At 46.8% G+C, this 12,326-nt stretch overlaps 1 protein-coding gene across 1 annotated transcript in view; it reads right to left on the bottom strand.

Moving 5' to 3' along the window:
- Nucleotides 1-703: 703 nt before the first annotated feature.
- The window catches only part of LOC306709579 (membrane-associated guanylate kinase, WW and PDZ domain-containing protein 1-like), a gene marked incomplete at its 5' end in the record, with an annotated part of 94,034 nt that continues 82,411 nt past the window's right edge, over nucleotides 704-12,326 (bottom strand). Inside the window, 9 exon segments of the mRNA XM_079177772.1 lie at nucleotides 704-2,142; nucleotides 3,706-3,844; nucleotides 3,936-4,126; nucleotides 4,732-4,807; nucleotides 4,810-4,892; nucleotides 5,998-6,201; nucleotides 8,769-9,071; nucleotides 9,212-9,407; nucleotides 11,122-11,213. Coding sequence (XP_079033898.1) covers nucleotides 1,043-2,142; nucleotides 3,706-3,844; nucleotides 3,936-4,126; nucleotides 4,732-4,807; nucleotides 4,810-4,892; nucleotides 5,998-6,201; nucleotides 8,769-9,071; nucleotides 9,212-9,407; nucleotides 11,122-11,213 — 2,384 coding nt within the window. The 3' untranslated portion in view covers nucleotides 704-1,042.

Here is a 12,326-nt window from a genome sequence, read left to right as displayed (position 1 = left end):
AAAATCATATTTTATGGCAGCTTCACGCTGGTATTGTGGCGTAATGCAGACTCGTCAAGAGCAACACATTTAGATAACTCTCATTTTCCCGCTACAGAGAATCTACCAGAACAGTTTTGCCTGAAGTGAAGTGAGTCAGGTTCTTTTTTTCTGCTACGTCAGCACACGCTGAGCAACAAAAGTTGAGATATAATTTTATAATCCCACTCCAAAAAGGAGGAATCAATAACACCGCTGCCAATTTTCCTCAGCCGGTTGTCTGATCTCCCTTTTTCTTAATTTCGGTCGTGCGGGAGCGTAATTCAGGCTAAAGGACGGTGAGCTGCCACACATGTGAGGGTACAGCATGCTCTTCCCGGGTACAGTGTGCTCTTCTTCCCTTCAGCCTTCCGAGGAATGAAGCTTGCTCAAGATATGTGCCAAATTGAAAAAATAAATAAATAGTGAGCAAATGCAACAAAAAAGTCATATATTATTTATAGAATTATCACTCTACTTTCACCATCAGATGTTAAATTTAGATTCTTTTTTTTTTTTTTTACGTGAATTTCACAGCTCTTGCGACCCATCGGTGTCTTGTGCTATAGTTTGTTCAGTGAAGCAATTCAGGAATGGAACAAAAAAAAAAAAAAAAAAACAAGTTGAAAACAAGCTTAGAAGATACCACAACTGGAAACGTGTTTCATTTCACCTCTGAGGGAACAAATATTTAGATTCAGCAGATGCCTACAAAAAGCAAATATCACTGATTTCATATGCAGGCACATACAATACCTTTACAACAGTACAACAACCTCTTGTTATGTTCAAAATAACTATAACAATGACAAAACAACCAGTATGAACTGATAGAAGGATTGTACTCCTGCTGTTTTATGAATCTCTGGATGGGATCACAAGTAGTTAAGTCAATCAAAAAAATCAATCAATAAACCGGTCGACCAAATAAAGCACAAGAGTTAGTATCCTCAGAAGTCCAATTCCAGTGTATTGTACATAGTTTGCACAGATAGAGGAGAGAGTGGCGAGGCGGGTCTCCGCTCTAGATGCTGAGGTCTTTGGGGCTTTCTTTGTACAGCCTTCTCTTGGGCTCAGGGAGCTGGTTTGGGCCGCGGCCCACTGCGTTATTGTTATGGCCCGTGTTGTTGTAGGCGGCGTTGTTGTGCGCAGCGTTGTTCTTCATCATGCCGTAGTAATCCATCAGTCGGGGTGCCGCTGCGTAGTTCGGCTCGTCCCGGCTGTAGTTGCTGTCGGGGGAAGAGTCCCGCTCCGCTCGGTACCGCCGCTCCGGAGTCCCGTTCACCGAGTATCGCTCTTCCCCCCTCTCTGAGGAAGAGTCTCTCAGGAGGTTGCCGTTCTTCGTGGCTCTGTCGCACGCGCGGCCCCTGGAGAGGGACGAGGAATCCCCGTTCTTGTTGGTGCGCTCGGGGGTTGTGGCCTCCCTGACCCGCCCAGCCGCCTGCGAGTCCTTGAGGAGCCGCCGCTCGTGGAACTTGCGCTCGGGCGTGACCGCGAGGAACCCGCCGTCGTCGGGCTCCCTCTCGGGCGTGCGGTCCCGGTGCGCCCGCTCCGCCCTGCGGTCCATCGACTTGGCCCGCCGACGGTCCGGAGACGGGGCCCGCTTTCGCGTTGGGGAGCGGTCGAGGGAGCCGCGGCGCTGCTGACGAAACCTCCCGTCCAAAGTGGAGCTGCTGCCCGAGGGCTCTCGCCCCCGGAGCTTCTCGGCAGCGGCGGCCTTCTTCCCCGAGCTGTCTTTCCTCAGAGTCTTTAGGAGTTTAGAGATGCCGCTCTCCGACTCGGACTTCTTGACTTTGCGGCCTCGGCTCTTCTTGTTGCCACCGCTGCTGCTGCTGTTGATACTGTTGTCTGGAGACTGCTGTCTGGGGGTGCTTTGACTGTGATTGTTATTCCAGGTGTGATGATGGTGGGGGTTAAATTGCCGGCCTTGGTAGTCCATCTGATCTGACCCAGCCCTGTCCCTGTCTCGGCCACGCGCAGCCTCCTCCTGGCGTGATGGTTTGTGAAGGTCTGGTGGATAACTGGACTCCAATGAGGTGTGATATCGGCTGTTAGGCGGCAGCGTTCTCACTTCCGGAGTGTTTTGTGCCCCGGGTGTGGGAGGGTGCCCGTCACTGCTGCCGTCTGCAGGAGAGGAGAAAGGAAGAGAATCTCGTTGACTAGAAATACCTCATGAGAGCGATCGGGGTTGAGGAACACTCGTACGTCAATCACATGAGACATTTATTGTGCTCAGCAGGCATGAGCTTTCCTTGTTGGTTCATGTGAGCTCTTGCTTCGAACATGACAGAAAGTCAATGCAGAGATTTATGGAAAACCATGCAAACATGTGCTTATTTTAATATACTTTGTACATCTGCCTAGAAACAATCAGGCTAATCTTAAATGATCTATGAACGTAAAATGCATTGAAGTGATAAATCACTTCAACGTGTTTTCTCTAGAGGCCGAGGCACAACGTGATGTCAGCAACAACAGCGGGGGCAACACATCGGCAAGTGGAGGGCGGGGATTATCAATGGCACAGCAGGCACCTAGGAAATCATTCAAAACAAAATGGTGAACAACTCAGTGTGCATCGCTGGGAAAGAACAGCCTCAGAGCAAAAAAACAAAAAAAAAAACAAGAGTGGTTTGGCTGCCAAATTAGATACAGGTTGCTATGGTAGCAGCATGGGAGGTGGCATTAAATTAGTCCCAGGAAAAAGAAATATCTGGTGCTGGGGCTGGCGGAGCGGGAGGGTTTGTGCATGTACGGATTCACGGAAGTTAAATTAAGTTTGATAAATTCAGGCATGACAAGACACAAAAGCATGCACAACTATGTAAACACACCAGTCGGGATTCAGGTCGGGATGAGCTGGAAGGAAGGGTGGATAACAAAAATAAAAAGATGGCGGGGGAGAGTGGATTGGGACAGACTTTTGGCTACAAACCGTGGTCTGATTTTGGCCCATTAGGTAGAAACAGGGCTCTCCCATCTTGTCATTCCTCATTGTACCAACAGCGAGATGAGGAGCCATCATCGCTGGAGAGAGGAGGAAGAGCCCAGCAACGAGAGACAAGTCAGAGAGAGAGAGAGGGAGAGAGAGAGAGAGAGAGGGAGAGAGAGGGAGGAATAGAGAGGAGAAAACAGATAAAACAGACAAGAGGCTGTTTTACAGTGCGTCTCAATAGAGAGAAGAAGGGGTTTTGTTGTGAAAGACAAGAAATATTACACTTGACACAGTATCACAAATCCATCTGAGAAGGGAATAGAAAATGAAATCCCGGAAAATAATGCCGACAAATACAACAATGTGACTCAATCTGTGAGAGGAATAATCCATCAGCAGAGCACACGGCTCTTGGGAGGGAATATTACTTCAGCTGTAAAACATCTGAGCTACGGATCCTATAAGAGTACGAAAATCACTGAACAAGCTTTTGTGGCAACCGTTCCCTCATTGATCGATAAAAGTTGACAGCTCAATCTTGTGAAGAAAATACGAGGATCACTTTAAAGTCACGGATCAGAAAATCATTTACAGTAATAAAAATCTATTTAAAAAAAAAAAAGAGTAAATGTCCCAGTGGTGCACTGAGCAGATAAGAGGCTTTATTCTAGTATAAAGCTGGAATAATAAGATCTCAACGCTGGCTGTTATTTACAGGAAGTGGACAACAACATGGCGACGTGTTTACGTACCATATTCAGGTACGGATCCATCTCCCCGTTTGAGGACGAGCCGCGCCCACCGACCGCCGTTCTTGATCAGTTCGATGGCACGCGAATGCTTCATGTTCTTTGTGCTCTCACCGTTAATCTCCAGGATCTCATCTCCCACCTGAAAACAGAAGAGAGGCCGACGTTGTTGATGGCGGTCTTTTCATTTAAAAAAATAAACGTCTCAAATTCAGCTTTTTATGGTTTCGTACCCTCATCTTGCCACATCTGACAGCGGCCCCATCCTCCGCTAGTCTCAACACATACAGGTCCATGCTGTACTCCCGTCCTCCTCTCAGGCTGAAGCCAAAACCTTTACTGTCCCGCTCGAGGTCCACGGAGTAGAACTCGGCATCCTGTGAGACACGAAGAGAAAAGTCACCGGGAGACCGGAGAGGAGAGACTAATCCATGGTGCACAAGGGGAGTCAAAAGGTGAGTCCAAAACTTCAGGACTAATCAAGCCGCGTCCCACGAAAACTCCACAAAATGTCAATGGCAGTACAATACCCTGGAATGCATGAATAATTAATGCCACATGAATCAGCGAGCAGAGTGCAGATCACTAAGCAAGGGCACGAGAAGGGCTGTACCCAAAAAAAGTACCATGACTCATCAAAAACACCCTCCCAACAGAAGTATGGCCTCTTCCAAAATGGGCTTTATTAGCTCCACCAGGAGGATCATGTGATTGTGTGTGGAGAACTTTTACTTCAAGATAAACAAAAGAGACTTTTTACATTCTTTAAACGAGCGAGCGAGAGATAGTGAGCTAGAAGTGTGTGAACAGTTTAGGCTATTTGTTGGAGAAATACTGCTCCTCTGCTGAGTAGCTTCTCTGGTGGAAACTCTGTAATTAACGTACTGATGTACAACCCAGACGATCGATAACTGTGGAGTGAAAGCATCCATTCTTACCTGTGCTGTCTGACTGTGCATGGGCGGAGGGGGAGGAGCTCCTTTTGACTTTGAGTTATTCCTTTAAAAACAGAGAAACTCACATGAATACACATGGTGCTGTATTCAAGAATATATTCCACAAAGACCTTTGCGTTTGTGCTTTGTTTTGCGTCATCACTTACCGGGACTCTGTGGTCTGCTGAGGTGTGTGTGTGGTGGTGATGGTAGCTATCTTCTCAGCATTAGTCAGCAGAGAAGCATTGGAAGATTCTGCAAAAAAGACAAAAAGACAAATTAACATAAAAAAGAAAGAAACAACCGAGCTAAAATGAAGTGACTGCTTTTGTTGAATGCATTTGCCCACAGCTGGTGGTGATGTGGCTGTCCAGAAGAGCCCACTGAACCCGCTCACAGGCTACTCTGTTAGCCCTGATGCTAACGGCCTGTGATGTTGTCATTTGCTGGCCTCAACTAAATGAAAGGAGAAAAACTGACTTGCGTCATCTTATTTTTCAGGAGGGAGAAAGAAAAAAACAAGGCCGACTGCCTTTTAATGCCTTTCTTCAACTCCATCTTCTCACCAGCAGGAAAACTGCAGCACGCATTAGTTTCCTCTGATGCTGGCAGGTGTACAGCTCTCTCAGCTTTTTTCTCACTCTCTCCTCATCAATCCGAGAAACATGACTTCCTCACGGCCACCTCTCTCTCTTTCTGAAGCGACACACATCTTTCGTGATATTTGAGGATGAGGTGGACCAGTAAATGCCATCGTTCACATATAACAAGGCCAGGAAACGTTGCCTGTACACACACACACAAACCTGCGAGTTAGTGGACACGAGTGTGGGGGAGTTTGCTCCCCCACCTCTCTCACGCCTAAGTATTAACTGAGCTTCACTTTCTGTCTCAATGGAGGGCATTACATGACAACGTGTTTTCATTGGCTGCCCAGTCAGCCAGTAATAAGCACCCTTGTTGCATCCCCGTGACATATTTCACCCAAAATTATGGAGATTTAGGTCGCAAACTGCTTGTGCTGCGATATTACGGAGGTTTATTTTCCTTTCCTACACTAAGCTGAAGAGATTAACACCAACAGGAAGCGCTTGATTAAATATGAGCAGTAAAAAGTAAAAAGCAAAAAGAAAAGAGAAAACTTGTAGAAGTGCTACAGTAGCTTCTGGAGGTATAACCTTCGCCTCACTCCTACTCAATGACTCACTCTCCGAGACGCCAGAGTTCACACCCTTGATGAGAAGTGCCAGTCAGGAGCAGCGGTGCCTTTTTCCTTCCCACCACAGCCATGAATAAGTCACATCATCATGCTGCATTATGCACCAGCCCACTGAGGCCGCAAGCCCAAAAAAGGCCTTACCATCACCTGGGATGATCCTGAGCGAGACCGTGTTCCCGGCTTCCTTGATCAGGTTGACGATGTCCGAGTGGGACTTGTTGGTGATGGAGCAGCAGTTGACGGACAAGATCCGGTCGCCCACCTTCAGCTTCCCGCAGCGGTCCGCCGGGCTGCCCTCGATGATGCGTCCTATTTTGTGGGGCATGGCCACACAAGCATTCCCAGCTTTTGTGTTAGTTTGTGTGTTAAAAATAGTGTGCGGCGATTATTTTTTATTTTTTATTGTGTTGATTGGGTGTATTGATTTGTATTATAAAGAAGAAGAAAAAAGGAAAAGAAAGAAAGAAAACGGGGAGAAAAGAGACGAAAAAAGAAAAAAGGTTAATTATCCCAAATCACCACGTTTCCCATTCAACCACAGAAAACCTGTAGCAATCAGCACACATGCAACAACAATAGACGCCTCAGAGACTTCATGGGAAAACGCATAATCTGTCTTCTTCCTCCATCGTCTGACGTATCAATCAATGGGCCCGTGAGTCACACGCCGCTGGTCAGCGTCCACAGCGGCTAATGTTTGGCAACCTATCAATACGCCGGTCGCAGCGTCATCAACACACCTGCCTGCCAGCGATCGATGAGCACACAAAACGCTGCAGCGGCGTACGGCGTTCAGGTAATTGAGCCGTGGGATCTTCACCAGCTCCGGAAAAAAATAACAAGCATTCCTAAAGAGGCGGTTTGATGTACAGTAGCTTTATACGTGGAGCTACTCATGTGGTCAAAGAATGCACTGCAAAGAAATACGACCTGCGCCTGAGTGACAGTGTTCAATACTGCACATCGTGTAGAAACAGAAGCTCTGAACAGACTCTGGAGCTCTCCCTCCCTCCCTTCATCTCTGCTCCCCCCCCCCTCCTCCCCATTTTCCCTCCAGTATTTTCTGCAACATCCATATTTATTACACCACCTCGCCTCACCGCTTCACCCTCCCTCGGTCTTTTGATTGAAAAATGTGCTTGTATCCTGTCACTCTAGCTAAATAATGAGATGTGGGATAACACGGGGGGTGTGGCGCGAAGCACCCAGGATTTAATATCCAATCTGCGAAACACAACCTCAACAGGTCATAGTAGGAGGGGGGGGGGGGGGACATGGCTGATCTATGATGTACGTGAGATTGAATTAGCAGAAACTGCTTTATTCTTATTTCTTTTTCGTTGTAATACATATTCTTCCTCAGATTCTAGCTCGTGTCCCACACGGTTGGAGCCCATTAGGAGAGTGAGCGTGGGATGCCGATCCCAGCATCAGCACATGAAAGCACCGAGGCCATTCATCTCCTCGTCCCGAGAGGAGCGGTGACGGAGCAGAGCGGTGAAGCAGCATGCGAAAAAAAACAACACCTCCAAAGGACTACGAGACGTTTAGGACAAGGTTGTTGACTCGCACTCTCGCTGGTGTCCCTATAAATAACACTTTCATGCTTGCATTTTGCAGAGCAAACACCATTAGCCCATGGGATCAATGAAACTTCCTCCTGGCTAACGTCGCCTTCATTCTTGTGCTTCGCCCCGTGACACACCACAGTACATCATCATAATGGCTAACTATTCGGGGGACCTTGGCGTGACATTGGCGGTGGAAATTCATCACTCGGAGGTTAACGCCAAATTTGTTCGAGGAGGACATCTACAATTCCTCATCAGCGCCTGAGCGGCTTTAATACATGCAATTCTGCTGCTTTGCCGCGATACGTAACTGGTATAGACAGCGAATGGAGTGAGCCGAGTAGACTTCAATTACACGCTGAATGGATTGGTGAGGGCAGCTGTGAGGCATGAATCGGTCATGATGGTGTTTGTGATGAAGCTGCAGGCGGCGCCGATCCTGAGGGACGGCGCTCCGCAGACGAGGAGATTTCTTTATCTTAACGCTCTTGATAGAAGGTCCGTGACCTCGTTCTGTGGCATTAAGTGAACTTCTGTCAAACGCCACGCGCAAGAATTATTCATGTAGTCAATGAAACTCAATGAGGAGTATATTCTTTGTATTGTAATCCTGCCAGGAGACGGCATAAGTCATTTTACCCGGTGGTTCATTTATACTCTTTGTGGACGTCTCTGCTGGAGGAATGCTCAGGTGACATACACTAAAGAAAACACACTTATTAATATGATATTCCATATCTGCCAATGGATCTCATCATTCGGATTGGGAAAGTCTGGATTTGAGCACAAACTTAAATGATCAATTTCGATTGTTGTTTTGTTTCTAGTGGTTCAAGTAATTGAATCAACTATAATGTAGACATTTTGTTGTAAACAGCAGGGTAGTACTGAAACTGATACAATAATGCGTTTCTACTATTATATATACTTTCATATAAGACAGTGTGATTGTGTAACAGGTATTAGGTTTTATTCTATGTGCTATTAAACAGTCTTCGTCACTTCTGAACCCTGCAGAAACACAACAGGGCTGTAGTTTAAATGATCTTTAGTAAAGCATTATTGCCGGTGCCATGCAGTAACCTCTGAGGAATATTGCTCCGTTTTAAAGTCGTTGTGCATGCCGCTCACATTGGGAGAGTAAACTAATCACAGAGAGAAATAAGGATCTTCAGAACGTGACACGCACCACCGCAGATTACAAACGCACAAACAATCAAACTGTTGAGTCGGATTAAAGTCTAAATTGTCAGCCTATAGTAAACAAAATCAACTCTTGATGTCAAACTGAATAGAAGTCCCCGTCAGTCTCAACTAGCACCCGGCTCCGGCTCTACTTACCGAAGGTGGTGCCGGCGTCGGGTCTGGAAACGGACGACACGATGACGAAACCGAAGCCCTCGTTCTCTCCGCGCTGGATCTCCACGTCGTACGGCTGCAGGGAGGCGGGCACCACCGTGCTCCCGCTGCCGCCGCCGCCGCCGCTGCCGATGCCGCTGGTGGATCCGCTGCCGGAGCTGACGGTGTTGAGAGAGTTCTGGCTCCCCTGCGGGGTCCGCTTGCCCTCCGTCAGGCTGGGCGCCTGGGTGCTGCTGTGGTGGGAGGAGGCCGGCGACGGGGGGACGTCACCTTCTCCTTTTGACCCTTTTGCGGATGAAGAAAACAGACGGGTTAGAAAAGCATTTCATTAACCTCAGATTCAAGTCTGGAACCTTTGTCTGCATCATGTTTATACAACGTGACAACGTGCAATGTACACATGTTTTATGTGAAGCTCTGGTCACCTCCGTATCCGGGGGACTTGCGTCTGACGGTGAGGTTGACGTGACCCTGTTTGGCGGCCTGCTGCATCAGCTGCACCACCAGCTGGTGAGACTTGCCCACCACCGCCGTGCCGTCCACACAGATGAGCTCGTCGCCCGACCGCAGGCGTCCGTCCTCGTCCGCCGCCCCGTACTTCACTATGTGGCCGATGTAGATCTGGAGAAGGAGAGCGCACACAACGCGAGATGTTAACAGATCGCTGGTGTTTGTTAAGGCGCGGCACTAACAGGCAAACACATTGTGTTATGCACTGATCAGTTTTGCTTTTATAACACGTCGTCTTCCAGATTAGTGGAAAGAAAACATCCAAAATACACATTAAGGTGTTTATTTTACCGCTTTGTCTATTTGTGTCTGTAGATTTCTCCTAAATTCCCCAAAAGTTACCCTAAGATAATGCCTCATTTGCATATTTAACATAACATTTGAGAGAACAATTATCTTAATATCAGTAATGAAGTGGTGAAGTTTCATGGTGAAATCTATGAGTTCATGTTTTGACCCTCTTCACCTGTAGAGTCTCTAAATGTCTGTAGTTTAACTAAACGTCTCTTTAAAGGACGTTTTCTCTAAATGAGTTTGTTCTCAGACTCTGATCCAGAAATCTCCACTTCAGCAGCTCTTACATCAAACTTTACACGTTCATTCCTCTCTGTGTGCTGAAGCTTTGAGGGGTTTGTTCATATATTATTCACAGCCTGATTTATACAACATGTTATTACTGAAGACATGGAGAGACTTGGCTGTTTTTTCAGTATTTTCTGATCTGAAGATTTAAACATATTTCATAGATTCTCTCTGTAAAGATCTTTGACTCTAATATGTCAACAAAATGAAAGAAGAATTTGGAACCTGAGTGTACCAGTGTTCAGATCTCTGTTCTGGAAACGTATGAAAATTAGCGCATATTTCATAAGATAATGCCCCATTTGCATATTCAAATTAAATATTTCAGAAAAATTGTGATACCAAAACATATTTGTCTTAATGTAAGTAATCAACTGGGGAAGTTTCATGTTGATATCTATTAGTTACATTTTTTGTAGCGTTTCCCTTTAATAAACAACGCTGTAATTCATTGTTTCAAATATCAACACGGTGACGTGAATCCAGTAGCTTTTATGATTAGGATACAGTACTACGGCTAATTACGCTGCAGTAAATTAAACCACCAGTCTGGAGAGCTCAAAGACTCATAGTGTCTCATCTCCCTCTGATTTTAAATGAATCCGTGCAACGTTACACTCTCCTCTTGCATTACTTCAAGGTGTTTGTGACTGACGTTCGGAGAAACCAAGAAGGCCGACGCAGCCAATCGGGGGCTCGTGTGCTTTAGGCATCGTGTGGGTGTTCACACACAGCTCCGACAGAAACAAGCGCACAACTACCACGCCAACACCTCTTGGCACAAACAACAAGTACTAACTCCTGTGGGGTAGACCTGAAGCCTGCTGCCATTTTATTTCCCTCTATTCCTCAATAACTGCCTTCCACTCTCCCTCTTGCTCCACTCCTTTTAAGACAAATATATGGCGCACAACCAGAGGGATTGTGGGTAAGACCTTGGCTTCTCTTAACAAGCTGTCTATAAGATCCTCCAGAGAGCAACAGCTCCAGTTAGACAGCTACGCTGGTTTAAAGGCAGACGAAACACAGAAGTAAGAGGAAAAAGGGAAGACGGAGAAAGCGAACGAAAAGCTCTTATAGAACTGGGAGGAATACTAAGAGCAAGGACAAAGCCTTCAGAGGTTTATTGATTCATTATCAGCAAAAGTATGAATGGGGCGTACAAGTGTACACTTAAATATATGAAATTATCAAATGATGTGATAAAGTATTGATGGACAGGTGGAGGTGGAGGGATACTTACAGGTTCCCCGGGCTCATTTCCTCCCAGGATACGGAAGCCGAAGCCGGTATCCTTCCGCCAAAGGAAGATGTCCTGCTCCTGGCAATCTGGCACTGAAACACACAAGAGAAACAGTGAACGGGGACTCCATAGAGATCAACCGGCAAATCTGCCAAAGACCTGCAGGCTCCGCTCAGTGTGGACTGATTATAGCATCTATGTAGGCTAATCACCGAATGCTTGTTCCTCTAAAATCAACAAGTTTCTGTCTCCCGTTTTGCCTCGATACCACAAACCCACGTCCCAGCTGTGTGATCGCTGATCAATAAAGTGTTTGCTTGTTTTCTGTACGTCTGCTCCTTCCCCGGCTACGGCGCTGCCTCGGTGAGCAGATTGGCTCCAGACTGCTGTTTTGAAGCCTAGAGTTTGGCGATGTGGCCAACGTGTGTTCCCGCTCGCCTGTAGACCACAAATAGTCTGCAAAGTCCAGGACGCAACCTCCGAGTCTAATAAGTGAAGCCAATGCTGAAATGTCTTAAACCTGCACTTTCTCTAATGTCCACCAGGGGGCGACTCCTCTGGTTGTATAGAAGTCTATGAGAAAATGACTCTACTTCTCTCTTGATTTATTACCTCAGTAAACATTGTAAACATGAGTTTATGGTCTCAATCTCTAGTTTCAAGTCTTCTTCAACGCTTCTTATATACAGTCTTGCCGAGACCTCCGTAGACGTATTATTAGCCACCAATTATAACTAAACCTTTTCTTTCGCACATGGATCTGCACGCACACAACTCACCACACATTTGCACCTCGCCGTGGACCGAGCAGACTGTGGAGGAGGACACAGGCAATTTGGTGTCAGTCTGTTCAACCCAGAGGGCCAGTCGGCACAGGCCGTCTCTTTCTCGCACCGCCTGCTGTCTACACGGCTGCCACGCAAGGACACTAGTGAACGCATTAGCTTCTCCTCTTCCCCTGATAACGTGCTTTAATGTAACTGTTTAAACTGGTAAATACCCTCCTCTGATACGTGACCATGGGACTGGTGTCAACCGACAGTAAAGGATGCATCTTCAAGCAACAGGTGACAAGAAGCTTTCAGGGAGGCTAAATTCCCCCCAAACTCACTTTTCAGTCCCACCGTCCTGCCACTGAAGAGAGCTTGACGGCCGTTTAACTTGGTGAACCCAAGAGCTTCTTTTGACCAAACCTGAGATGGCGA

Source organism: Pholis gunnellus (assembly GCF_910591455.1).
Source record: "Pholis gunnellus genome assembly, chromosome: 2".
Taxonomy (NCBI): Eukaryota; Metazoa; Chordata; class Actinopteri; order Perciformes; family Pholidae; genus Pholis; species Pholis gunnellus.
This window is presented reverse-complemented; position numbering and strand designations above follow the sequence as displayed.